The sequence below is a fragment of the Neolamprologus brichardi genome, chromosome 20 (genome assembly GCF_056152115.1).
Source record: "Neolamprologus brichardi isolate AB-2024 chromosome 20, ASM5615211v1, whole genome shotgun sequence".
In the NCBI taxonomy this organism is placed as follows: Eukaryota; Metazoa; Chordata; class Actinopteri; order Cichliformes; family Cichlidae; genus Neolamprologus; species Neolamprologus brichardi.
The window spans coordinates 13,458,700-13,485,966 of NC_142123.1; the positions used below are offsets into that span (position 1 = coordinate 13,458,700).

At 40.1% G+C, this 27,267-nt stretch overlaps 1 protein-coding gene and 1 long non-coding RNA gene across 2 annotated transcripts; one reads left to right on the top strand and one right to left on the bottom strand.

The window, feature by feature from the left end:
- Nucleotides 1–2,617: 2,617 nt before the first annotated feature.
- On the bottom strand, nt 2,618–9,429 carry LOC118453851 (uncharacterized). Its single transcript, XR_004843465.2, has 3 exons — nt 9,116–9,429; nt 5,490–5,653; nt 2,618–5,282 (listed from the first exon to the last, which is right to left on the bottom strand). It is a non-coding gene; the product is annotated as an uncharacterized LOC118453851 (long non-coding RNA).
- A 1,831-nt stretch (nt 9,430–11,260) lies between these two features.
- Nucleotides 11,261–26,707, top strand: zgc:171775 (STKc_p38 domain-containing protein). Its single transcript, XM_087834359.1, has 12 exons — nt 11,261–11,818; nt 13,165–13,294; nt 14,118–14,176; nt 16,751–16,862; nt 19,783–19,812; nt 23,432–23,479; nt 23,659–23,773; nt 23,893–23,964; nt 24,732–24,811; nt 24,995–25,073; nt 25,315–25,488; nt 25,678–26,707. Exons 1-12 carry the CDS (start codon nt 11,685–11,687, stop codon nt 25,737–25,739), a joined length of 1,095 nt encoding a protein of 364 aa, XP_087690485.1. The 5' UTR covers nt 11,261–11,684; the 3' UTR covers nt 25,740–26,707.
- Nucleotides 26,708–27,267: the final 560 nt, after the last annotated feature.

Consider the following 27,267-nt stretch of genomic DNA (forward strand, 5'->3'; position numbering starts at 1 on the left):
TCTTCCTCTTCTTTGGTGACAGAAGTGGCGTCCGGTGTGGTCTTCTGCAGCTGTCGCCGATCTGCTTCAAAGCTTGACGTGTTATGTATTCTGAGATGCTCTTCTGCATTGATTGTAACAAGCTATGTTTTCTTCCCATCAGCTTGAAGCAATCAAATCATTCTTATTTTACACAGAGAGCCACCACTAGATATTGTCTCTTTTTCTAGTCTCTGTAAACTAGTGATGATGTCATGGCGAGTGGAGTGAGCCGTGTGGAGAAAATAAAGGAAGTTTAAAATAACTAATTATCTGTCCTGAATCTGTCTTATTAGGTAATGTTCAAATAATTTTATCATTCCAGTGTTTTCAGTGTGGGAGAAAGTACTCAGGGCCTTCAAGTTACACACTATGAAAGGCAGCAACAAGTTTGATATTCAGAAACCTAAAGTATGTATCAGCAGCAGAATGGATCTAAAAATAAATGTTTGTTTCAGTTCTATGAAGCTTTGAGTATTTTGGATTAGTAGCACTGCTGTGCTTGTTGTATCATATTTCTGTAATTGTTTATATGCTTTACATATTTTGAGCTAAGTTGATCTATAGTGTTACATCATATTCTATAAGGATGTTATGTGTTTGTATACTTTCTGCCCATTCTGACCCATTTAGCAGAAGTCAGCCTGTTTAAGGCTCTGATATCTATTCTGTATGACTTAAAGCAGTTATGACATGGTCTGATTTTCTCACCCAATAAAGGAATATTTCATATGTCAGTGTACTCTTCATTCTATCAGCAACAGTTATCACAGCTCGTACATTTTGTTTTTACACATATATAATTGTTTTACACTTATATATAATATATCTATATATACACTGTAAAAGATGCTTGTCTTTGAGTGAAGATTTAAGGTGAAAGGAAATTTAAATAAACACAACTTGAATCTTTACTGAAGCTCAGTATTTGACACAGAGTTCAAGTTCACTGGTGGTATAACTAATAAGGATTAATAGAATAACTTTAATATTGACCATATTATATTTACATTACCAAAGTAAGATGACTTTAGTCTAATGAACAACATTAGCTAATTGTTATTTACTAGCTAATCTTAAAATGACTGTTCAGTACAGAAATGAAGCCCAACAATCATGTTTTTAAAGTCTCGTGGACTCAGCCTCAGATACTTATCTAATCAAAAAAAGCTCATTGTGGCGTGGGTGTGGTCTCTGGCCAGCTGCAGAGGAGGGGTGACGCAGTGAGGTCCCGGGGCGGCGCAGGGTGGGGTGAACAGGTGTGCTGAGATCTGAAGGTGATTTTGACTCTTTATATGTTCACAGTGACAGTCGGAGATGGAGGAGAGCGGACGTGACAGCAGAGAGCGGGAGTGTCCCAGTGCAAAACAAAAACCACAGTTGTAAATAAAAGTTCTGCTGTCATCACACTCGTGTCCAGCGTATGCATAATGGGTCAAATGTTACACTCATGTAAAAACAAACAAACAAATGAACAAAACATTTTCTCCTTCATTTCTGTCAAACAATGCTGTATGAAACGTGGTTAGTATCATGGTTGCTAGGCAACCTGGGCAGCGAGACGGGGGCTAGACCGTCCCATTTCACAAGCCTCACACTTCCTGTCTTAGCAGTCTTTGTGTGTGCGGCCCTTGTGGACCGTTAAGGCTGCGTACTTTAAGGCTGAATTGGGATACAGCCAACGTACAAGAAAAACAAAAGAAATACAAAGAAATTCCACCTGCTACTGTGGAGGAGTTGTCTCAACTGATGGGAAAATATTTCTCCAAGCATAGTTCTGTTCTGAATAACCCATAATGTTGTATTTAGGGGGTCTACATTTGTGCCTGAAGTGCATTGCCATCTAAATAATTTGCATTTACTGAATATGTACTTACTAAGTACCATTGTTCAAAAGTTGAATAAAGAAATAAATAAATGTTAGCCTTTTTAAAAAAAAAAAAAAATTAAAACCACTTTGTAGAACATCACACCAGTAACAATGTAGAATCAATGTCATGTATAGTTTGCAAATGATAAAATGTTCACATAAAATCATGACAGCATTTAAATAATATCACCCACTACTAGCATTCTGTAATTTACACTCTCTTTTGAAATCTTATCACTACATATACAGCACAAGACTTTTAAGACTATTTAACAAGAGCATTTTCCCCTGGTTTTACTACCACACTGGGGCACATGTTCACCAAAACGCAGCAAACCTTCACCATCTTATCCAGAAGGGTCACCTCTTCACCCTCACATGGAAGATGTAATCTGATTGGCATGGTGGTTTGTAGCATGTAGTTTGAAGCAGGGATTTTGCATGTGTAGCATTGGAACCCAGTCAGGATTTGTTTTATTTCATAGGCTGGTTTGGCTGCAATAATGAAAAACAATTAGCAACTCTATAAATATAACGTATATGTACAAAATCACTCATTAGGATGTTTGTTCTAATTTGCTATGACCTCAGAGCGCATTGAAAATAAAACTAATAGGCTATAAAGAGTAATCGCTACCACATTTTTCTGTGTTGCTTAACTTTGTTTTCTGCACTGCCTTTCAAAGTTTCTATCAATGAGTACATTTCAGGATAAATAACTTTGCTCGTTATCAAATTTTAGTATCTTCGGAAACATTTAATACATGATGGTTTAAATGCTGAGTCGTTTTCTGTTGTAGAATTAATATTCATAATAATATTCATACAGACATTTTACAAACCCTCACAGTAAAAATGTATGAATTAAATGTTACTGATGGGCTCTTTTCAAAAACATCAGGGTCTGTGTCACACTGATTTTGATCAACTGACTTATTTTATTGTAACCAAACCTATGCTCATATTGTTGTCTTGTTTTTCCTTTAGCGAGGTGGTTTCCTTCCACTTGTAGCAGGACCAGTACGTCCGCCAGCTCCAATTAAAGCTCCAGTGACCAGGAAGACCTCAGCATGTCACAGTCTGGCAGAGGCAGACTGTATGGAGTGATGTAGAGGACCCAAAATGCAGACAAAATGGAACGTGGAACAAAACTTGAATTAACAAAACGCGAGCCGTTTAATATGGCTGATAAAAAAAGTACAAAAGGCAGATGCACACAAGAAAGAACCTAAATAGAACTAAACTGGGAAAATTAAATGCTAAACACACAGGGCAAAGAACTAAACCTTGAACGCTGCAAAAAACCTAAACATGGAAAATCCTAGAAACATGGAGACATGGTAACATGACGTGGAACAACAGACGACCTGACAAAAAATGAACAGAAACACACAGACTAAATACACACAAGGGTGATTAGGGGGAGAGGAAACACATGGGGAAAACAGCTGACACTAGTCTGACATCCCTAACAGTCCATTCCAAGTCACGGTGAGTGATCTGCATTTAATCCTACGTGCTGTTTATGACAACTAGAATTTCATGAATAAAACTGAGTTTTCAGTCTCAGTCAAAACAATCGCAAACAGGAAGAGTACAGTTGTCAAGAATGACCCTCGAGTTAGAGAAGCAGTAGTGTCTTAAGATGAGTCTTGAGCTCTGTCAAGTTAACGACATGAAGCACCTATGGGTGAGATAACTTGAGTTGATAGGACGTGGGCAAGACCCAAGATAAGCTTTTCTCAAATTCTACATAAGCAATTTAAGTGAGTGCTAATAAGAGTGACAGATGCCACCGACTGAAGTAAATGCATAAGCAGTCCCAGATGCCAAAGCTCCGATTTAATGTCCTTGTTAAAGCCAATAAAGTCACATATGTTGTGTTGCTGTGAAAGCAGGAAACTGCCCGTGCTGTCCACAAACAGCTTTTTTTCCTGCTGTAAAGGTGGAGATGGGAGCTTATATGAGAATGACTCTTGGAGGAATCACATTGTTTGTCACAGCTGTACATGCTTCATTTTAATGGTTTTTATTTTTCAACCTCAGTATGTATTTAAGCCCTGTGTTTTTCCCTGCCAGTTGTTGTGTCCTCCACGTTTGTTGTGTGTGTATTCCTCGTCGTCTATCTCCAGGTTAAGTCAAGCCCCGCTATGCATCTTCAGTCTAGTTAGTTTCTGTTTTGTTTATGTATTCCCAGTTTTGTCGCAACAGCAAATAAAGTGGCCATTTAAGTTAATGTTTTGGCTCCGAGTCCTGCACCTGGGTCCAGCCACACAACTCATCGTGACAAATGCTGGATGACATGGAGCATGTCATCCATGATTAGCTGGAGTAGGTGAGGCATGCTGATGCAGGGGGCATCCAGACACAGCGATATCAGTTCTAGCCACCTCAGCTGGATGCAGTCTGTGAAAATTCTCTCCCTATGTGACAATTGGGCTCTTTGGTGAGCAGCTTCAATTTCATAAAGAGCCGAGCACCATCTTTCATCCACCTGGAAGAGGTCCCTCCAAGCCAATATCCTCTGTAACGCCACCTTTTGCAGAGAGAGTCCTTCCAGTACTGGTAGTTCCAAAATTTGGGTGTTACACAGCTCTTATAGCAAGAGGAATATAAAATATAGAAGGAAAACACAAAGTAAGCAACTGAAATTCACATGTAAAGACGAAAGTGTACAGAGATATGTACACAAGTGGTGAATGATCCTGGTGAAATATACAGTGTACAAACAAGCTGCAAGTGAGCAGCAGCAATTAAAAACATTTGATATGTCAATTAAACAGATGACGAGTAAGATAACCATGTTAAACTAGATTATAGAGTCTGACAGCTGCTGGTAAGAATGACCTTTGGTAGCGCTCCTTCCTACACTGTGGGTGTAAAAGTCTTCTGCTGAACGAGCTGCTCAGTGCTCCTACAGTCTCATGCAGGGGGTGGGAGGGGCTGTCCATGATGGATGTTAGCTCACCATGGGTGTTGAACTCCAGGCCTCAAGGGCCGGTGTCCTGCAGGTTTTAGATCTCACCCTGGGTCAACACACCTGAATCAAATGATTAGTTCATTACCAGGCCTCTGGAGAACTTCAGACCGCAGCATAATTGACAGTAGACGCCACCACAGTGTCGTAGAACGTCCTTAGAATAGTTCTGTTCACACCAAAGGATCTCACCTATCTATTCTTTCACTGAGCATATACCTGCATCATGAGTGTCAATGATGAACTCTGCAGGCTGAAAAGTCCTGGCCTCGGTCAGCCCCGGTCCACTCACACGGCTCACATCACCAATCCCTGACTGCTTGATCATAACAGCAACTGGGCTGCTGGGAACATGATGACCGTTCTTCTTGATGTTAACAAGGTGCTCACCAATCTCCTTGGAAACAAAGGAGATTCCTAAGACAGACAGACAAAACAGATGAGGGTTAACGCTTATTCTTGTGTGTGCATGCAGCCTGTCTCAGTTGTCCCTGCTTCTTTCTCCATGCTTTAACTTTTATTGCTTTTCCCCCCTCTGTCTTTTACTCAGGGAATAATAAAGTATTTGGATTCTGATGAGTCTCATTGTTTGGCAAACTTCTCACTTATCAGACGGACACTCACCAATGTGAGTGTTACGCAGAATCATCAGCAGGCAGGGCTCCTCTCGCACCGAGGGTGTTGTAAGAGAGGCTGTCAGCTGGCTGAGGTCAAGCTCTCCTATGTCCAGTGGAATATTTGCAGCCGAGCCCACCTTCAGTGGTTTATGTGCAAGTACACCAGCAACACTGACACAAATACAAGAAAACAACCTTTGAATAGTTGTGTGAAAGGGTTAATTTATTGTTATTTTTAAACTCATTTGTTACAAAGACACAAACACACTGCTTTTCACATTCTACAACCATCAGACCAGGTTAAAGAATGAAAATCTAGTCGTGTTATTACCATCTCTTATATATTTTTTACCAATAGACTATGTGCACCTTAGCATATGCAACTTCCGGTGGGGAAACTCCTGTAAGGCGCTTCGTTTTCGGTGTGATATTCGCACCTTGTTTATGGTCGTTTTTTCAAAAAAAAAAAAAAAAATTGACACAAGCGGCGATTTACAATTCTCAAGATGTCTTGAGCATTTACCAAAGATATCTGTAGATGACGTTCATTGACTTGTCAATACTTTTCCCCCTGGCCTCAGAGCAAAATAGAGAATATTTCTCAGTATTTGTATATAGTGGTCTCTCCTTTATCGCGGGTGTTATGTTCTAAAAATAACCAGCAATAGGTGAAATCCGCAAAATAGCCAACTTTATTTTTTTTACAATTATTTTATATGTTTTAAGGCTGTAAAACCCCTCACTACACACTTTATACACTTTTCTCAGACAGGCATCGATATTGTCCCACTTTTCTCTCTCGTTTAAACACTCTCAAACTTCAAGAAAAAAAAGTCCAGTATTATAGAATGAAACCGAAGATCAAAACCAGTTTTCAGTCAGCTGCCTATGACGGTGCAAAACGTTTCGCCGACATTGTTTTTTGTTGGGGAGAAAACTTACAAACATACAGTACAGCACTTCAGAGTCACACTGCTAGCAATTGATGAAGCGATTCTGTACTGTACAGGAGAGATGGCATGGAGGAGATCGACAATGGTCTACAGCTGATCAGGACGCAGAACACACTGCACTAAAAAAAAAAACAAGCATGCAAACTCGCGAAACAGCGAGGCTGCTTAAGGTGAACCGCGTTATAGCGAGGGACCACTGTAATTGTCAAGATAAGTCACAACATACCCTTCGTAAATATTATATAGAGACATCTGGGAAACATCTGGCTTTGACTATTCTCTCTACACCCACGACTGCAGTTCAACCCACAACAACACTCTCATCATCAAGTTTGCTGATGACACCACGGTAGTCGGACTCATCTCAAAGGGAGACGAGGCAGACTACAGAGAGGAAGTCCTGAAGCTGGCAGCATGGTGTTCAGAAAACAACCTGGCACTGAACACTAAGAAAACCAAAGAGCTCATTGTTGACTTCAGGAGACACAGCACTGACTTGGCCCCCCTTTACATCAACGGGGAGTGTGTGGAGAGGGTCCACACCTTCCGGTTCCTTGGTGTCCTCATCTCTGCTGACATCTCCTGGACAGACAACATCTCAGCGGTCGTCAAGAAGGCCCAACAGCGGCTGCACTTCCTGAGAGTCCTCAGGAAGTACAAGCTGAACTCCAACCTGCTGCTGACCTTCTACCGCTCGTCCATTGAGAGCCTGCTAACCTACTGCATCACGGTATGGTACGGCAGCTGCACCAAGGCGGATAGAGTGAGGCTTCAGAGTGTGGTCAAGACAGCACAAAAGATCATCGGCTACCCTCTCCCCTCCCTGATGGACATTTATTCCTCCTGCTGCCTCAGCAGAGCAGCAAACATTATCAAGGACAGCTCCCACCCTGGTTTCAACATGTTCAGCCTGCTTCCCTCAGGGAAACGCTACAGGTGCATCAGCACAAAAACCCACAGACTCAAAAACACTTTCTTCCCCAAAGCCATAACCACCCTGAACTCACACATGCACAGATAACACAGCACCCCCCCCCCCCCCCCCCACACACACACACACACACACACAATTTCTTTCTTCCCACTTCCTCTATGGATACCAATTCTATGTGCAATAACTCAACTGTATATACACAACACTATTTTTTACATATTACTTTTTTTTTTAAAACCGGCTTGTATATTTGTACATTTTTTATATATATATATCATTTTTCCCTATATTAATACTGCCCATATGTATATAGTGCTGCAGAACTGTACCCCCCCGCCCCAGCATGTTTACACTGAGTAGGAGATGCTCTGTATCTCATTGTACAACTGTATAGTGACAATAAAGGCATTCTATTCTATTTAGTTTGAATACTGGACATTTCCCTCTTTAAATCATAAGAACTGTCACTATATAGAGATGTGCTTCTGAATGTGGACGATGTGTCTTCTGATTTTGTAATGTAATTTTGCTTGTGTTGAGTGATGTAAACAACCAATCAATCTACATGCTTCAAACGTCAAAATTTAACATTTGATTTTTTATGACACAGCAATGGCGACTGTTCCCACCTCCTGCTCTTTTTAACTTAATGCAATCTCTCCATTTTCGTATTTTGGACATGATTTTGGAGTCCACCTTCGCAGTAGCGATTGACCGCAAAATAAAGCTACCGGAAATGTACAACCCTACATCCGGTCTTAAAACAACAAATTAGCATTTTCTCGTGCACAGGGTCTATAACCGTTACATTTTCCACGTATAAACAGAAATCTAGATTAGCCAAAGTGCCATTTCACCACGCTTTCCTACCTACTCTGTCAGTCCATTAGTTTGTGCAATATAAAATGGAAATGGAGACACACAGTTATGAGAGAGGAACCAGTGTGAGGATTGGGCAGGGGGTGTAACTGAGGAGCACAGTGTGAGGAATACCACATACCAATGCACAGAAAAATGATGAGATATGAGCAGCAGGTATACTGAGAGGGGATCTGTATCACATGACTTTTTTCAAAACTCGTCATCCTTACAGAACACCTACATAATCATCTCTGGAGAGCAAAAGTTCGGTGTCCCCTTAGTAGATTTGGTTGGGGAGGAAGACTTGCAATCGTTGCCATTGTCAAACAAGTAATTAACCAAAGAGAATACCTCAGTTCATTGTATGTATGAAACTGGACAACAGCTCAAGAGGTCTGCAAGGTCATTTCATATCACTAACCCAGCCACTTATACTGGCTGAGAAACACCTACTCGTGTTCTAAAGAGACTTATTTATAGGTATTTACCCATTTGTAAATATGTTTAACATTTTCTGAAATATATTACATCCTGTAAGAGCAACTATGGATTTCTGCAGTCTGAGTGAAAACCAGGACAAAACACCTTTTGATCTCTCCTGGTTGCAAGAACTTTAATAGCAATAGAAAGCAACATTTGGAAAAAAGGGGCATATATTGTTTATAAGAATCAGATGTGAATGTTGAAAATTTAGGTGCATTTTGTATCAGTATTCTACACAATATGTTCTACTAATTATTCCTACTGAAATGAGAAGCTGGTCAGCAGTACAACTGACTTTGACAAATTAGTAGAAAAACCACAAAAAGTAAAGAAAACAACAGAAACAACAACAAAACCTCTATAACTGCTATGACTGCAGAAGCCCATTTGTCCAGTACGTACCTGTGAAAGTGCACTTGCTGGCATCTCTGCTAAACAGAAGCCTGGTTCAGTAGGGTAAATAAGGGATCTCGTCTCCTCCGTACTTAATGAGAATGGTGTATCTGTCAGTCATGTCTGGCACATAACACACCAGGTAGGTCCCATCATGGTTGTAATGGTTATTTGCCTTCTTGGGCTCAGGCAAGACATGAGGGAAAATTAGAAGAAATATTTAAGCCCCCCCTTTTTTAACAGCAGCAGATGGAGTACATTTCAACACTATACACTTAAGACGCTCTTATCTCACAATTGTATTTCTTAATACTACTAAAATACCATTCAGCACCTGTGATAGGTTGTTCTCTATATGTGATGTTGAGGTGGTACGTGCCAGCCACATATGGGATGTACTCCACACTGCAGCTGCCATCCTTGTTGTCGGTTCAGGACATTTTGGCCTCAGATGGAAGTTCCATTGGTAGACCAGGGGCAACAGTACCTGCTCCTCTGCACAGGGAAGATGATAGAGTTTCACAATACGAGCAGAAAACAGATTTGTAACACTTCACCATGAATCCGTCATAAATACCTTGTTTCCACTGTGAATTTGTTGGTGGTGCCACCATTCAGACAAGGGCCATGCACAGATTTCTTCTATATATTCATATGAATCAGAAAAGCCAAAAGGGAACTCGAACATTATAGCTACAAATGCTGTTGATTAATGCACAGTTTACATAAGTAAAAAGAAAAAAACAACAACAATGTGTTTGCTACTATGACAACACTCACCGAGAGCTCCCCTTACCTCAGACTCTCTGTCTGACTCAGAGTCCATCCACATTTCATCTTGGCCCTCCGCATCAGCTCTTTGCTCATGCTGAGAAGCTTTGGTACAAGCCAAACAGCAGTGGCGGTCCTAGCCTGTTTTGCTCCCTGGGCGAACACTCCCTCAGGCGCACCTGCTTGCTGCTGAAGAATTTCGAAAAAACATCGGTGCAAATTATAAGTCTGTATTATAATGTCTGGTGCTTTCGTGTTTGTTGTTTTGTTTTTATTTTTGTTTTATTTTGCGAGTTGGTTATTAGATGCTGCTCCCCCGCCCTCTCCTCCCTGTGCCGCAAGCACCAGGCGCACCTCGCAAACGGAGGGCCTCCTTACTCCCAGCAAATGGGCGATAGAAAACCGATCGGTGCCTGTACCATTCCCAATATGCGCTGGCTGATGTCGGGGCAGCATGAGTACGAGCAATTTTATTTATTTTATGCCGCCCCCCACCACGATGCCGCCCCGTATCAAAAAGCACTACTGCCTAATAGTCTCGATGATGTTGGCCCCGTTATCTGTTACAACGAGCAGCACCTTCTCTTCCCTTCCTCTGATCAATGCAGCAGGCGATGGCCTACCCGGTATGTGGGTTTTCCATTCGGTGCCACTTAGGCAAAACATGGTGGGCCTGGCCTCCAGGTGGGTGGTAAAAAGAAGCTGACACACCCATGAAAGATGCCGTTAATCCCCTTTTGCTTCAGCCTGCTACACAAAGAACTTCTGGTTAATGCTAATATCTCTGTCTCGTCCTGGGTGGTGCTGTGCTCTGTGTCACAGTGGCATATACAAAAGGACCAGCTTTGGCTTGGCTGAAAATGTATATGTGGTTTTACAGGTCAGGCACAGTGTTGCCAACTCCTCAGTAAGGAAAATCGCTATTGGCTGTCCTAAAAGTCGCTAGAAGTCGCCAAATGACGTCATCGCCTAATTTGCATAATTGGTCATGCTAATGTAATTGTAACCTACGTTGTTGGAGAGAGAAATAACATCGTGGAAGACACATAAAGTGAGTAAAACGTCCTAAATGCAGTTAGAATTTATTTAGAACTATGAATTAAATTTATTTTAGCAATTATTGTTTTGTAATGTCACAATTCCAACCCTGCTCCTTTATCCGGGCCTGGACCGGCAAAAGTGACCCGAAATTGGCACTCTGGTGGAGTTACTTTGTGTATGTGTGTGTGTTTATAAGTCGTTTTAAACCTTGTGATCCACAAAACAGCATAACAGTAAAAGAAGAATTGACTGCGTTACAGTCAGTGCGGGAGCAGCGGCTTCGCTCATGCGCGATTCATTTGCCGTTTGGACGCATAGGTGGGAACATCTCCTTTAGCTTGGGGAGGACTATCCTCCGCCCGTGAGCGCTTTGGCACGGGCGAGGTGCCCACGGCAGCACCGCTGCTTGTTGAGAGTAAGAGCGATACGCGCTTTCACGTCAAAAAGACGTCATAAATAAGTCTCCAATAATACCAGAAAAAGTCGCCAGATTTGTCGCTAGTCGCTTTTTAGAAAAAAAAGTCGCTAAGGGGGTCTGAAAACTCGCTAAATATAGCGACAAAGTCGCTAAGTTGGCAACACATGTCAGGCACGAGCCGATAACCCTCGATTCAGCTGCTCACGTGACCGGGGGCAGGCTACTAGAACGCGTGGGCGTGTCTCTATGCGGATCCTACCCTAGAGCTCACCTGTCAGGTTGCAAGACCGAGGCCGTAAAGAACTTTCTTGGTCAAAACCCGACTGGAAAACAAAACAAAACAGCGCCATGGAGTCTCCAGTGAAGGATTCCCCGGTGAGACCGGGTTTCCACAGAATGGAGATCCAGAAAACGACGTGGGACGTCCCGCATAGATACGCGAACCTGCAGGCCATCGGCTCCGGAGCTTACGGGACAGTGTGGTGAGTTTACCCGGGCGATGGCGACAGTGCAGACATAATTTGTATCGCTCCTTTCCCTACTGTGTACAGAAAGCTATAAAGTTGCTTTTGTTGTGTTTTTGTTGGTCTTTTGGTGGCCTACGATTAAGTTTAAAACTGCAATAAAAGGCTAAACATATTAAACTATTACTTGACGTGGTTTAGTACCAACAAGGAATTCATCCCCTCTAGGGAAGTATTTATTATAACGTTTTTAAACACAAAATGTAAAAACAACAACAACAAAAATAACAAAAAGACTCAACTCCAACAATCATAAAGGATTTGGAAAACTGGTAAACATGTTAAAGTGTGTGGTAATATAATGATTTTCCATTAGGTAATGTTGCGTTTTAAAAACAGCTTAGTGTGGCTTCATTTCTCTCTGCTTAGTCTGAATATATTTAAATGATCGTCTTGAAATGTTTTTCACTAAGGTTTCTGAATTTCTTGGAAATTCGTTTCGCTCCCTGAATGGGTCTAGCTGGCTTTCTCATCTGTTAACAGAAACACAATTGTCCCCCTGAGGCCACTCAGCAAGTCAGTGCAGGTTCTCTGATATGACAAGAATCTCTCCACTAACACAGAAGAACCCAGCCTGCAGGAATCCAGGATATCCCAGACGTGGCGCTACCTAATGATAAGCTACTGACAGACAGAATCGTATTACTGATATTATCATAAAGATTTTGTTTAGTGTTGCAGAATACGTGAATACTTTTCGAACGCTGCATTTCTGGCTTTACAGATAAATAGGTCACATAATCAAAGGCAACATAACATAATGTAAGCTAATGCAATGCATCGTAACAATGTAATGTTGCATTACGTAACATGACCTGATGTAAGATAACCTAATGTAAAATAACATAATGTAATGTAACATAAGGTAACATTATGAAACAAGATAGTTATGTTAGGGTTGGATTTATTCTGGGTTATTTTTTAGGCGTTTACGGTGCAGTACAGCGCTGGTAAGTGTTATTTGGACCACATGTGGCCCAAATATCCCAACACACCCGACCGCTGGCATATATAAGGCAGACCTGCAATGGATTTGAGGCTCATTCAGAGCACATTTCCGAACAGCAGCAATACTTATCAGTGTTTAGTTAATGAATGGATTGGTCAGCCATGTGAAATATATGTATTGTATTTGTTGTTGTGTCAATGTATGACTCTATTAGTTCAATGACTTTATCAGCTCACTGATTTTTTTAGATTAGATTAGAATATTCAGCGCCGAAATTAGTACAGATTAATAGCAGTGCTAGATTACAATGGCCACTGTGTTTTCAATCACTGAGTCTGTGGTTGGTCACATTTAGCTCTGCCATTGACCAGAAGACCAAGGAGAAGGTGGCCATCAAGAAGCTCTACCGGCCTTTTCAGTCCCTCATCCACGCCACGCGGGCCTACAGAGAGCTCAGGCTGCTCCGCCAAATACAGCATGAAAATGTAAGAAAAGTCAATGAAAATAAGATGATTTATTAACATGAAGCATTATAATCCCTGTCATACAGTAGGTGCTTATGCTTAATCCTTACTCAGACAGCAAGGTCAGACTCTAGCATGACAGAAACATCTGAATTTGTCATTTTTCTAAGCTGCAAATTTGTAATTTGAATGACATTAGAAGAACTCTAGTATATCAAATTAGTGCTGTCAAAGTGACTCTGTTGGGAAAGATACACATGAGTTAATTATAACCTTTGCTCTTTTTTCTCCTGTCTGGAAAAAAAGGTCAATTTTGAGGATAAGCACACTTTGTTGACCCTTCAACAAAAGCCCCATAATCTCATCAGTGGGCCTTGATGAGCTGAGACTGTTGTATATTGGTGGAACCCTCATCGCTCAGTATTTTCCTTGAAAAACATTTAAATGAGTTTCTGCTTTGCTTCCATTGACATGTGGAAACATGTTTAAAAATGTGAATCACTTGTTGTTTTTAATTCAAGCTTCTTCTTTTTTTTAACAATTTCTAACCATCACACTTTATTTTTAGATAGTGCAAAGATGTTCAAAGTTGGATCCCTTTGATGTTCAATGACTCATTGTAACAAAGATGTTACTTTTATTTACAGCTTTGAAAACAGGAGTCACAAAGTCACAAAAACCCAGAACCCAGAACTAGTAGATTTTACTACCTGTCCTACTGCTAACACTGAACTGTATGTGATCCCCTGACAAATATAGAGCTCCTGAAGTGTTTCATACACTGTAAGTCTGTTCTTAAGCTATTGGTGTTTTACTAATTTCCTCACTGTGTTTTTCTTTAAAGGTGATCTGCCTTCTTAATGTCTTCACACCTGACCCCACACTGGAGAAATTCCAAACCTTGTAAGTTGAAAGTCAGGAGTAGCATTCTCCCACTAGTTGTTGCAACTTGTTGAGACCCCGCATGCATGTGTGCGCGTGCATGTACGTGTATGTGTACATGGATGTGTGAAAAGTTCAAAAACGCTAGTGTGAGAGCAAGCTGATTCTTGTTTGTTTTGCCTGTCTTTTTAGCAGTTGTCCAACTGTGTCTCCACATGTAAAAAGCTTCAAATGCGCTATTCAGCTCTGTTGATTTGAACAAAAACAGAATGCAGTGACTTACAAACCCTGTGTTTTAAACCCAAAATAATACAAACACAATATATCAGATGCTAAAAGTAAGTAATTTTGATTATTAACCTCCTAAGACCCGAACTCTTTCATGACATGCATCTTTAATTTCTCTTTGCTATTTGGGCTGATTGGGACCTGATGCATGTAAAAAGAAAGAATTACCTGATTTTGACACTAGCAACACATTTCAGCAAAGTATGTATCTATAACGTTAAAAACATACTGACCTGTTGCCATGACACTGTCGTGGCAACAGGTCAGTAACACAACTGTGTTAAAAAAAATCCCAAAGAGTGCAAGTCTGTCAGGAGTAAAGATTGGAAAGGGCTTCACCATCGTGACAAACTGTGTAAGACGCAACTTCAACAGTTTAAGAAAATGTCCCTCAGTGTATTTTGCTATCAATTTGTGTGTTTCATCATCTACAGTACATAATATCATTCAGAGAGTGTGGGTACTTCTCAGTATGCAAGGATGGGACTGGAAAAATAATATTAAATGGCCAGGATCTTCAGGCTCTCAGACAGAAGCAGATTTAAAGCAGGTACAGCTGTGTAGAGGAAATCAGAGCATGGGCCTATTAAGCAACAGACATGAAAATAACTCTCTTAGATAAGCTTTCTTTTAGTCGTCTTCAGGAATAGTTCTCCAGGCTTCTTGAAGGGCATTCAAAGCTCTTCTTTGTACATTGGCTGCCTTTCGTTCTGCTCTCTGTCAAAATGATCCCTCACAGTGCTCTAGTCCATCAATTTAAATAACACCATCTCTTAGGTACTGTGTCAGGTCTTTGCTGGTGTTTTTTTCCCTACAACATCGCTTTCAGATACTTTGTCCTTTGTCCTCCACTTGTTCAGTTTCCTCAAAACTTTAAGGACTTACTGCACGTCATGTCAGGATTTCAGCTAAAGGCTCTTTGGGAATGTGAGTGCAGAAATACTATTTTATGCCTGTTAAACTGTGTAAGCCAACTTGGCTCAACTAAAACATTAGAGTATATAATGCACTTTGTGACAGCCTGCTAGTTCCTATAACAATTTAAAACGAGTTCTTTGCTCAGTTGTCTGTTATGTGTAGACACAATACTAATTCATCCTGGTTTGAGATAGGTGACTTTTTTTTAATGCCTGAATGACTCATAGGTCAGTGTTAAGTGACTTAACAAACAAAAAAGCATTCCTCTGCTTTTGTGCTCATTTTCAGTCCAGTCACTTATAAGGACTGGACTGAAAATATGTGAAAAAGCAGCCAATGGCCAAAGTTGATGCAAAAGAGAAGACGCAGCTGAAAGCCGTCAGCGACAGGTGAAGATAATGAATGCAGGACAATGAACAGAGAGCAAACCTCTGCTTAAAAACTTTGCGTATTATTGAACATGTATCAATGTAAATATGCCAGACTTAGCCAGGAGGCTTCCTTTCATCTCAAAAACAATAAATAAAAATTTGAGCAAACCATAAGACAATGTACAACAATGTAGTCTCGACAAAAAATACACAACATAATACAATGAAATGTAAAACAACAAATAAATAAAAACATATAACATACACACATGAGTTAGAGCTGCAGTACTGTTCCAAATCTCACTACATTTAACTGACAGCACCTGTTTACTGACTGCTGTCTGTCTGTCTGATGAACAGACAAGAGAAAACCTGCTAAGAGTGACAGCGTAGCAATACCACAACAGACCCGATGACCACACTTTCATGCTTTTGAGCATTTCACACTTTTTTTTCCCTTCTGGTTGCTGTTCACACACTCGGCTACAGCTCCACAGCTCACAGCTGACACATACACCACAACAACAACATCATTCTGACAGATAGCGCAGCCTTTTATGCCGGCGAGGTGCATCCATCTCCCTGCAGCGGCACTGCGGACTGTGCCCCGCCACAGACAGGGAATAACCAAAACACAGCAAACACTGGGACATGAAGGCTATGACTATACAGCATACACAGGGGGACAAAGACACTCACTCAGAGACAGGACGAAGGTGGGCAAAAGGCACAGATCCTGAGGTCACGAGATAACAGTAACATCCAAGCATGAACTGAAACTAAAAAAAATTATGAGACTAAAACCCATCACAGCAAACAGTGCCAGGAAAATTTAAAAACATTTCACTTTGCAAAGTCACTGCTGTTCATTTCAGTTTTCACATTTCTAAACACAGGAAGAGGGGGCGCGACACAGTGGTAAATGTGTCACTCCCCCCACATGCTGGTTTACATTGTCTGTGTGTTAGTCTGTTTGTAAACCGCTGCTGGCCTCTCACTCTTGTTCTTTTCCCTCTAGTTATATGGTAATGCCCTTCGTAGCCCAGGATCTGGGCCACATTATGAAGACCAAGAGATTAAGCAATCGCATCGTCACATACCTGTTCTACCAGCTTCTAAGAGGCTTGAAGGTGAGTGCTTCCTTGATTATTATCAGTGGCTTAATGAAGACTATAACATTTTCTCAGTCGGGAGGCTGTTTAAGTGTGATACATTGAGCTGAAAGTGTTTGCTGGAGCGTCATCTCGCTCTCAGTTAAGCAGCGAGGGATGAAAGCAGTGACAGTGCCAGTGTTGTGTAACCCTTGTGGAAAGGTGAGCTGTGAGGTGCTCCTTTTTGAGGTGCACTTCTTTCCATGCTGACTTCAATTCTTAGTAAAATCATGACGGCAGGTTGAAAATGGCTATTTCCACATCTGATTTTTTCTCCTTCATCAGAGGCATCAGTCTCATTTGTTACTTTGATAGACGGCCTACCCATATGGAAAATATATATATAAATCTTATAAAGTTTGTATCTGTCTTGTGTGAAACCTGTATGAAAAGCATACAAGAGTGAAAACAGATATAAGATCCCTTGAAAAAATTATATAAATGAAACTTGTGTGTTTTCGATACTTACTAAAACAATATATGAAAGTAATAAGAAAGTGGCTACTTTCATGAGTAAATCATATAAGCCTTACATGATTCACTATATGAAGTAGGCCACATCTTATGCAAGTCTTTTATAAGTTTTTACTATTTCTTTTCCATATGGGTAATCTTGAAGAATCTGCCTCAACTTATTGTACTGTCTATAACTAGGACCCAGTATATCTGGATCCAAGTCATGCCATAGATGTGAACATATGAGCTTTCAGAGATGAGCGCCTCCCTGTGGTTTGTATGCTGTGACTTTTTTAAAAGCCAATTGTCTAATTAGTGTTTTGCTAGTTGCAAGCAGTGTTGTTCTGTTTTCATGTTAAAAACTCAATTCTAGTAAGTTTAACATTGAATTGATAAAGAAAGGGGAGGTACAGCTTTCACCCTGCTACTCCTCCATAACTTCACCTGACAGCAGTAAGTTTGACTCCCCTGCAGACATTATTCTTTTTACCCTTATCAAGGACGTTAAGACGATTGGTTACTTTGATCGACTGCCAAATCTTGAAGAACTATTATTATTATTATTATTATTATTATTTAATTAACCAGGCAACGTGGTTGCATAACTACTGCCTGATGTAATCAGACTGCCTGCGGTCATTGTGGTTGTTGCTAGCGTTGTTCTGTTTTCTTGTCCCTGCTCACAAATTGCTTCTCATCCACAATGGGCGCTGGGTGCAGTCACTTTATCCCTGCTCAGTCTCCCTGAAAGCTGGTTTGTCCTTTGAGCTTTCACCTTCTTGCTCTGGCCCTCCTCAACATCATTCCCAGACGGCTATACATCTGTCTCACTCACAAATAGGAGTTAGTAAGTTCTGCTGTCCACTATAAGAGACATTGTATAAAAGTTTTGTTTTGAAAGAGTTAAAATTACTGTACAAGCTGAAATACTACTGAAGATAAGAACCTAAGGTTGAAGAAACCATCAGCTAACCTCCCTTGTAGCCATGAAATGTGGAAGCTGCAATGCTCATGATTTTTAAACGAAAGTCGATGTGGTCTGTTACACCAACCCCCCAAAATGTGGCATCAAAAGGAAAACCAGGATGTCCGCTTGACACTACAGTTGGACTCTGATACGTTGCATAATTTTTGGTCGATGGAGAGGTTTCAGACTCGTGTCGCTCACAGAGGACAAGAATTAATTGCTGGATCTTAGAGTATATGGAATAGAATAGGCTGACATTTATATATTGCTTTTCTAGTACTTCTTTCCAGTCAAAGAGCTTTAGGCTAAACACTTCAAACACTCTATCTGCCTCAGATCCACGGCCAATTTAGAATTGCTAATTAGACCAGCATGCATGTCTGAGATCTGTCGGATTAACCCAGAGTCCCTGCAGGAAATTCACACAAGCACAGAGGGGATGTGTAAGCTCCAGTTTAAAGCATGAATCTTCTTGTCGTGAGGCGATAGTGCTAACCGCTGCACCACTGTGCCGCAGTCAGCAAGTAACAAGTCTGAACTGAATGCTTTAAAGTAATAAAAGACTGCAGCAGCAGCACAAGGTGAAACATGCAGAGTGAAAAAGAAAGACAGCTTCCTAACATGACGAAATGAATGGATTCACTCAAGTCTGTATTCTCAGATATTTACTGAGAAACATGACCAGTCTCTACGTCTTCAGACCGTGGTTGTCATCATCCTCTCGGGCCGTTTGCTGTCACTGAGCTGAGTGGTTTCCTACGTTTTAAGAATGAACCAGATTGTTGGTTTTCAATGTTTCTCTGACAGGTTTACTGTGTTCAGCCTAAGTCCAGTGAACAGCTACCAAATCAAATCCAGACCTTTTATCTGCTTAATCGGCCTCACCTGGCCATGAACTACTTGTCAGAAAACTTTCCAATCACTACTGAAAATGGAGGACTGTATATAAATATGGTGTCTGGCATATTTGTTAAACCTTTGTTAAATCTTTATTATTTGCGACACAAACTGAAATAAATCTTGCAAATTAAGATTGGGGAATCAGTTCTCTGGACTTACTAAGTTGTTCTAAATTTAGTCTATATTATTTAAATTATTTAAATAAACTGTGTTTATTTTAAACACTCAGAGCACACCCAGGCTGTTCAGTTAATGGATGCTAGAGTGAGTAAGCTTTACGTATGCTTCTCATGTAATGCTCATCAATGTGTAACCAGGATACTGTATGGAATTCTGGTTTCAAAGGGGGAAACAATGCCAGCTTTGTGTCTTTGACTTTAACTGCCAGAATCTTTGATCGCAAGATGTTTTCTCCTTGTTATCAGTGCTTCTGTGACATCACAGCAACTGGGTTTGTGGGTGCGGGTGGAGGCTTTGTTTACAGAGTAGTAAACCTGTGCAACTGCCTGCTATATTAAACATGACACATGCTGTGTTATACTGTGGGTGTAAACTGTTTCTTCTCTTTCTTCACAGTACATTCACTCTGCAGGAATCATTCATCGGGTGGGTATATGAACATTACTGAATGTTGTCTTGTTTCTTTACGTTGTCGTGGGTTCTCAAGAATGACACCATTACTTGAAGAGAGGTATTTTATCGAACTGTGGTTCACATGTAAACAAAGCTTCGCCATCACAGTCTACTCCGAGGTAACGCCCTCTGGCTCTCTAGTTCCCCCTACAGTCTAGGAGTATTAACAACATAAAACATGATAGTAGGCAAATAAGGATTTGCTGTTATCATTACAAATGTTACCAGACTTACAGCATTCTCACTCAGAATCATGTTTGCCTCTAAAGTGCTGTTAGAAGAATAGTTTGGCATTTTGGGAAATCCTTTTACCTTCATGTTGGACCAGTATGACGTTTGAGCTAGCTAACAGTTTAGGTCTGTATGCTAAGCTAAGCATACAGATTGGAAATATTCAGCAGAAACTACCTTACCTGGGTCAGTGTCATTGTTTTTTTTGTTTCTTTTTTTTAGCAAAGAGGACAGAAACCTGCAGCCCGCATAATGAAACTTAGGACTCATTGCTCATAGTGTTGTCAAAGGAGCTTGCAAAGAAAAGCGTCTGGACTTCTTTAAGTTACTTAAAGAAGTCCAGACGCTTTTCTTTGCAAGCTCCTTTGACTACGATGACCTGGATGACTGAGAACCTTCACAGACATATTGCTCATAGTGTTAGCACCCATGTAGTATGTGGTCTAAAAACTCAGCCTTTCTACTTGTTTTTAACACATTACACCTCATTTTTATTGACAGCAGTGTCTGAATCAAAAAATATTTTAAAAAGTCGCATGGGAGTAGACTTCATGACAATTCCTAACCTATTTTCAGATCTTTCAGAACTCTTTACTGAGATGACAGTGGCCTGCATCTCCTTGGATGTTTCAAAGTATTCTCCACTGGTAGATCCAGATATTTTTCACAGTTACCCCTTCTATCACACTGCAGGACTGGACAATTACTGTGCTATCGGGTTGGGTAAAGTGTAGAAAAGTTTAGGGCTGGAGTGCATGTGTGAAAATAGTTTCAAGAAGAGCTTAGTAACCCTTTTCACACTGATCTACTTCAGTTGACTCCAGTCCTCAATTTTGCATTTACATTGGGTACATTGGGTAAAATGAGACTTTATGTTTCTGAAAATGGTCCAGTGAAGTGATTTTGGCATATTTATACTTTGTCACACAGGCACAGTTAGCCTTAAAGCTACAGTCCAGAGTTTAGACATAGATAATGGCATTAGAGCACAAACTTCACATTAAAAAAAGATAACCAGTCGAAATTTCTGAATGGTATAAAGTTGGATCAGCATGGTGGTTAGCACTGTTGCTGCACAGCAAGAAGGTCCCAAGTTCAATTCCACCATCAGACTGGGGTCTTTCTGTGTGCAGTTTGCATGTTCTGCCCGTGTTCTCCCCGGGTACTTCGGTTTCCTCCCACAGTCCAGAGACATGCAGTTAGTGCGGATAGGTTAATTGGTCAATCTAAATTGCCCATAGGTGTGAATCTATGAGTTAATGAGTGAGTGCGAATGGTTGTCTCTATGTGTTAGCCCTGCAACAGACTGGCAACCTCTCCAGGGTGTACCCTGCCTCTCGCCCTATGACAGTTGGCATAGGCTCCAGCGCTCCGCGATCCTGGAAAGGTTAAGCGGAAGCGAATGGATGGATAGATAAAGTTGGATTGTATTAATATTTTTTTAACATGAAATTCTTAGACTTAAAATGAGGAAAAATACTATTTTGCCATTTTCATTCAACTTTCATGCCAGACTGAAAGAAAATGCACGTTTTTCATTTTTGAGGCCTACTGTCTTTGAGGAACTAATAATACAGGTTCATTTTAAAATATGCTCAAAGGCATTAAAAATAAAGCTACCTAACGCAAAGTATCAATGTACAATTGTGTTTACATACAAATAAATGGAGCAAAATAATTAAGAGTAATAAATAGGGATGGGTATTGATAAGATTTTCACGATTCCGATTCCATTTTCGATTCTGTTTAACGATTCGATTCTTTATCGATTCTCTTATCGATTCTTTTTAAAAAAGGAGAACACTAAGGTCTAATAGCTTAGAACTTTGTTTTATATCTTCTCTTTGAACAAGATAGAAATTTAGGAGTAACATGGCCTTACAAACCCAACAGTGAGATCTTAAGAGATCCAGCCTATGTCTCTTCAATGGGGTCTCACAGGGTCCCCAGGAAAAAAAAATTGTGAATGTAAAATAATAAAATAAATATTCTTCTGTAGCAATAACAAAGTTTAACATAAATTATTCTGTAGCAATTACACAAGAATATCCAGTAATGTCCCTGCCTACAATTAAACACATTCACTTACCGAAAATCATCTGCTGTGGCAAATGGGTGCAAACCTTTGACCACAAACTTAGTCACTGCTTGGTGACATTCGTCTATCCTAGCCTGAAAGGAGACGCTAATGGTAGACTGCAGTGAGAACTGCCAGCATCTGAGCCAGCCAGACTCTGTTTGTCTCTCTCATCATGGTCACCTAAATGCACAGTAATGGCAGGTTTTGTAATAAGGCAGATCGCGCTAACATAATATGCACTGTTAGTTGATTATTTACCTGCCGCATTAACGGGAGAGGACGTGCAAACGTTACCGCTGCTGCTGGGTTGAGATTCACAAGTCCGGAGCGGAATTAAAAACACGACATTCATTTAAGGTCATCGTGTGTTTTGTGAGCAAATGCTTTTGTATATTTGTAGTGTTTCCTCCCTTAAATGAAATATCTACTTTGCAAGTATTGCAAGTTGCCCTGTTGTCATCCATTCTCGTAAAGCAAAACCAAACTTTTGAGCGTTTGAGCCGCTTAGGCGCCGTGTTTCCTGCCAGGTAAATGACGCTCCGCAACGTGGTGACGTCATTCGGGGCGACTGGAATCGATAAGGGAATCGTTTGCAAAAATGGCAAACAATTCCAAGGAATTGAAACACTGGGAACCGGTTCTCAACAAGAACCGGTTTTCGATACCCATCCCTAGTAATAAAAGAGGGATTAGTAACTCATTTCATGCAAATAGTCTTGCAAGGCAACATGTGATCGGTTTTTGTGTTTACATTTAAAAACATCGTCCTGAGAGCTCTGTGTTTTGGCAGTGTTTCAGAAATTATTTTCTTCCACATGCCTGAAAATGAAAAGTGGACAATTCTGAGATGTCATTGCTTTTTACCAGCATTGAGGTAAAACTGTAAGTACAAGTTGTACACAGTTCTTGGAATGACCCACTAAACAGAAGAAACATTACCTGATACAAACATGGCCTCTTTCCCATCCCTGTGCATCCTTTTTTAAAGCTCCTCCTTTAACATTTGCCTTCTCTTTGAACATCTTTAATGACCACACACCGACTTGACTGATTTCCAGGTCACAACAGGCCAATGGAGGAAACAAAGAGTTATATCTTAGAGGAATGAGAGAAATACCCAAAAAGGATGCAAACATTCCTTTATCTCTAAGTAAAGAAGCCATTCAGAGTGTTATTTCCGAACACGTTGAACTGTTTGGGTTTTTCTGTATTATTTTTTGTATTAACTGCTCATTTTTCTAAGGTTGTAATACACTGACTTAATGACTTAATGTCTTGTAGGATCTGAAGCCTGGTAATCTCGCTGTGAATGAGAACTGTGAATTAAAGGTAAGATGAAAGAAAAAAAGCAGTATACAGTCAAAATCAAGAGTTAAAATAAAAACAGATGTAGCAGTTAGATTTTTGATCTTTAAATAATTTTACCATCCTCTCATTCATGCTTAAAATAGGCAAAGCATTTCATTTTAACTGTCGATGAAGATGCAACAAAATATCTTTGATCTCAGATTCTGGATTTTGGCCTGGCAAGACATACAGAGAGTGAAATGACTGGTTACGTTGTAACACGGTGGTACCGAGCACCAGAGGTCATATTTAACTGGATGCACTACAGCCAGACAGGTAATAATGTTGTTTACCTTCAAAGCAAATAGTTATTTGTTTAAGATATAAACAGACTGTTGCAACATGCTACAATGTGCTAATACTCAGGTCCTTTTTTGAACTCTTCTCCTCTGCAGTGGATGTCTGGTCAGCTGCCTGTATACTGGCTGAAATGATCACTGGCCAGGTGCTTTTCCGAGGACAGGACAGTATCCACACACATTTTAATGAAACTCTGTATGCTCAGTTATGGGAGACACAACCCAGCATGATTTCTTTTTATTTGAATGTTAAGGAAATAAAAAAAAGTCAGGTGAAGCACTGTAAAAGTTTGTTATTCCTGGTGTCTCGATGACCAGAAAGCTGAGAGTAGGTTATCGCTAAAATCTACGTCTATATTATGTCATTTCCCCAATCTTGACTCAAGAGTTGGTGATGTTTGCAGGAATATTTAGTCAGTTTTCTATCTACTAAATCCATCACTCAAGTGCAATGCTAAAACTTGTAATAAGGTAGTAATAATAATAATAATGATGATAAGGGAAGAAAAGACAAGACGGAAACAACAAAGATATATTTTTTTAACAGTCTTTTTTGAGGTAGGACAGCACTGAACTCTTGAGTATGTGATGATGAAATCTGGCCTCCCTTCTAAGAACATAGCAAGCTTTAATACTTACCTTAAACATTTTAATGAAAAGCTCCCAGAGAACTGGACACAATAGGAAGTCTTTAAGGTAACTGGGTTTTTACCATAGATAAATGATCTACTGTACATAAAGGATGGATGCGGCCGTCGTGCTATTGACCATTCGTTTTGGACTTTGTATTTTAAAGCTTCACTAGCACCATGTTAGTGTTTTGAAGCCGTATTTATTTGAGAGTGCTTTCAGCTAATGCTGGCAAGCATACTCTGCCAACAGATCTACCTCGTGCATGTTGAATATTCTCAGCCTTTCTTAACGAGCTTGTTCAGGTATCGATCAGCTGAAGAAGATCCTCCGTCTAACAGGGACTCCAGATTCCTCCCTGGTGCAGAAGATGCAGAGTAAAGATGTGAGTTTTGCAGTCTGGTGTTTTTAAAAGGCTGTGGAGCTGCAACAGTTGTTTCTGGAAGGGCTTTGTCTGCGTGCCTTACTTTTTACACTCTCCATGTGTTGCAGAGATTTTAGTTTGGCTGATGCTGCTGATCTTTTCTGTTTTATAAAGCTCTAACATGGAAACAAATGTGTGTTTCAGGCACAATCATATGTGCGAGGTCTCCCTCCACAAAAGAAGAAAAACTTCAAGGAAGCTTTTCCAGGCTTGGATGACAATGGTGGGCTGCTTTATTTTATTCACATCTGAAATCTTGAATAGTTTTCTTTACAAAGATGTTCCCTCACACTCCGCTTAGATTAAAGCTCAAACCAGATATTTCAAGTATGTGTATATGGAGAGCGTGGCTGCTGAATCCAGTGACGCACATTTTACATGTGTGATGAGTAGATTTTACTGCAGTGAATCTTTGAATTAAAAAAAAATCAGCTTTAAAGCATTTTGTGTCTTGATACATCCAGTTATAGACCTGTTGGAGGGGATGTTGCTGCTGGATCCTGAGGCCAGGCTGACAGCTAAGCAGGGATTGTCCCACCCCTACGTGGCTGAATATCACGACCCAGACTGCGAACCAGACTCTGAGCCCTATGACGACTCCTTCGAGAGCCTGGAGCTCGCTATTGGCGAGTGGAAGAGTAAGTGCAGGTGTTATGTTGGAGAATGGAGATGATGGAAATGTTGCCAACATGTGATGAGATAATTTATGAGTACTGTGTGTGTGTGTGTGTGTGTGTGTGTGTGTGTAAAATGAACAGAATTCTAATACTATCCAAATTTCAGTCATATTTTTTTAACATTGCTTTCCTTTCCTTCTTTCCAATCAGGTCTGATCCATATGGAGATCATGACCTTTGACCCTGACCACCCTAGTATGACAGCCATGTAGATCCCTTCAACTGTTTAGGTATAATATATGCACAAAGTGAAAATTTGTCATATAACATCTTAAAAGTGTTTTTGGTGCATCTGATGTGTATTGCAGTTACAATGTATTTCAATACAGGGCAGCTTTATTTTGTATGGCGGCCTCTACAGGACAATAGGAAAACTAGAGTCTGTAAGAAGTAACGATAAGAGTAATATTCTTTCATTGTGGATTACTTTGGTACCTTCACTATGCAATGAAAACAAATGTGTTTGCAAGTGTGGTTGCACGTAAAATGCATTTGTGATTCAAATGTAAGTAAGCTTTAGGAAATGCACAAATGTTATGTTGGAACTGGCGCTTGTGGATATTATCTGTTCAATGACCTGTGGTGTTTGTAATAACTTAAACCACATTTAGAATGAAAGGCAAACAAAATAAAATACAAGTACAGGAAAAGCCGTTCATACTTAACATAACAACATTGCAACATTTGTTTGTTACGCTGAAGCGGTGTCTGCTCATTTCAGTAAGGATGAATTTTTTTTTTTTTTTATTGAGTATAGCTTTAATTCAAGGTTTTTATCTGACACGCCCCGTGTCAAAGTGTTTGGAAAGGAAATGCTAATTAACAAAGAGTTTAGAAGATTTCAGTCCAAGACTCCTTTCACATTTAATAACACTTTATTTTACTTATCACTGAATTGTCAGTGGGAACAGACGTGTGTGACAAAGTCAAGATCAGGTTCATAAGTACAGGGGTTTATGGTTAAAAGCTAGTTACAGTCACTTTACATGGGCGTATTTGTCTTTCTGTATGTTTTTGTGTCATGTATTCACAACAAATATGGGTATATTGTGCAATGTTACTCTCTTCATTTCATAATGATCCTAATCATTTACACTGTTGTGTTTATCTTTGTTTTTTTTATTACTTCTGTCATCTTAATTCAAGAAAAAAACCCATTTCAATTAAAAAATAAAAGAAACTGTCTGTTTTCTATTGTGGTTTCAGTTTAGTTTCAGTAGAGGGCAGTATAGCATTACAGGTATGAAGAACAAAGTTACTCAGTGGTGGCTTATACCTGAAGTGTCATATCTTACACATAATAATAATAATAATAATAATAATAATAATAATAATAATAATAATAATCTTGTATTCAAAGAGCTGAAAGTAGCAGTTAACTCAACTCACTGTGCAGGCCATTAAAAAAACCAAACATTTAGATGCAGCTTTATTTCCTGGTCATCCCAACCTGCAGTCCACCTTACTTGATGTACCTCATCCTCATTGATCAATGAGGATTGAGCAAACTAACCTTGGAAGTAACGTTTCTTCAGGGAATCGTCGTCCATCTGCAGGATGTCGCAGACTGCAGCCGTGGTGGATAACAGCAACTCAACAAGTTGGAACAAGAAGTAGCAGATCTCACCTTCATAGGGAATTCTGATGGTGATGATCGGGCATGTGTTTGACATTCTGTAGGAATACTTCTAGGATATATTCATGACTGTTTTATTTAGTTTACTCATTGAAGCTAAGGTA

Coding starts and splice junctions, on each gene's coding strand:
- zgc:171775 (XM_087834359.1), top strand. CDS start 11,685: ATGGAGTCTCCAGTGAAGGATTCCCCGGTGAGACCGGGTTTCCACAGA. Junction 25,074..25,314: donor TCCAGGCTTGGATGACAATG/GTGGGCTGCTTT, acceptor TGATACATCCAG/TTATAGACCTGTTGGAGGGG. Junction 25,489..25,677: donor CGCTATTGGCGAGTGGAAGA/GTAAGTGCAGGT, acceptor CTTTCCAATCAG/GTCTGATCCATATGGAGATC.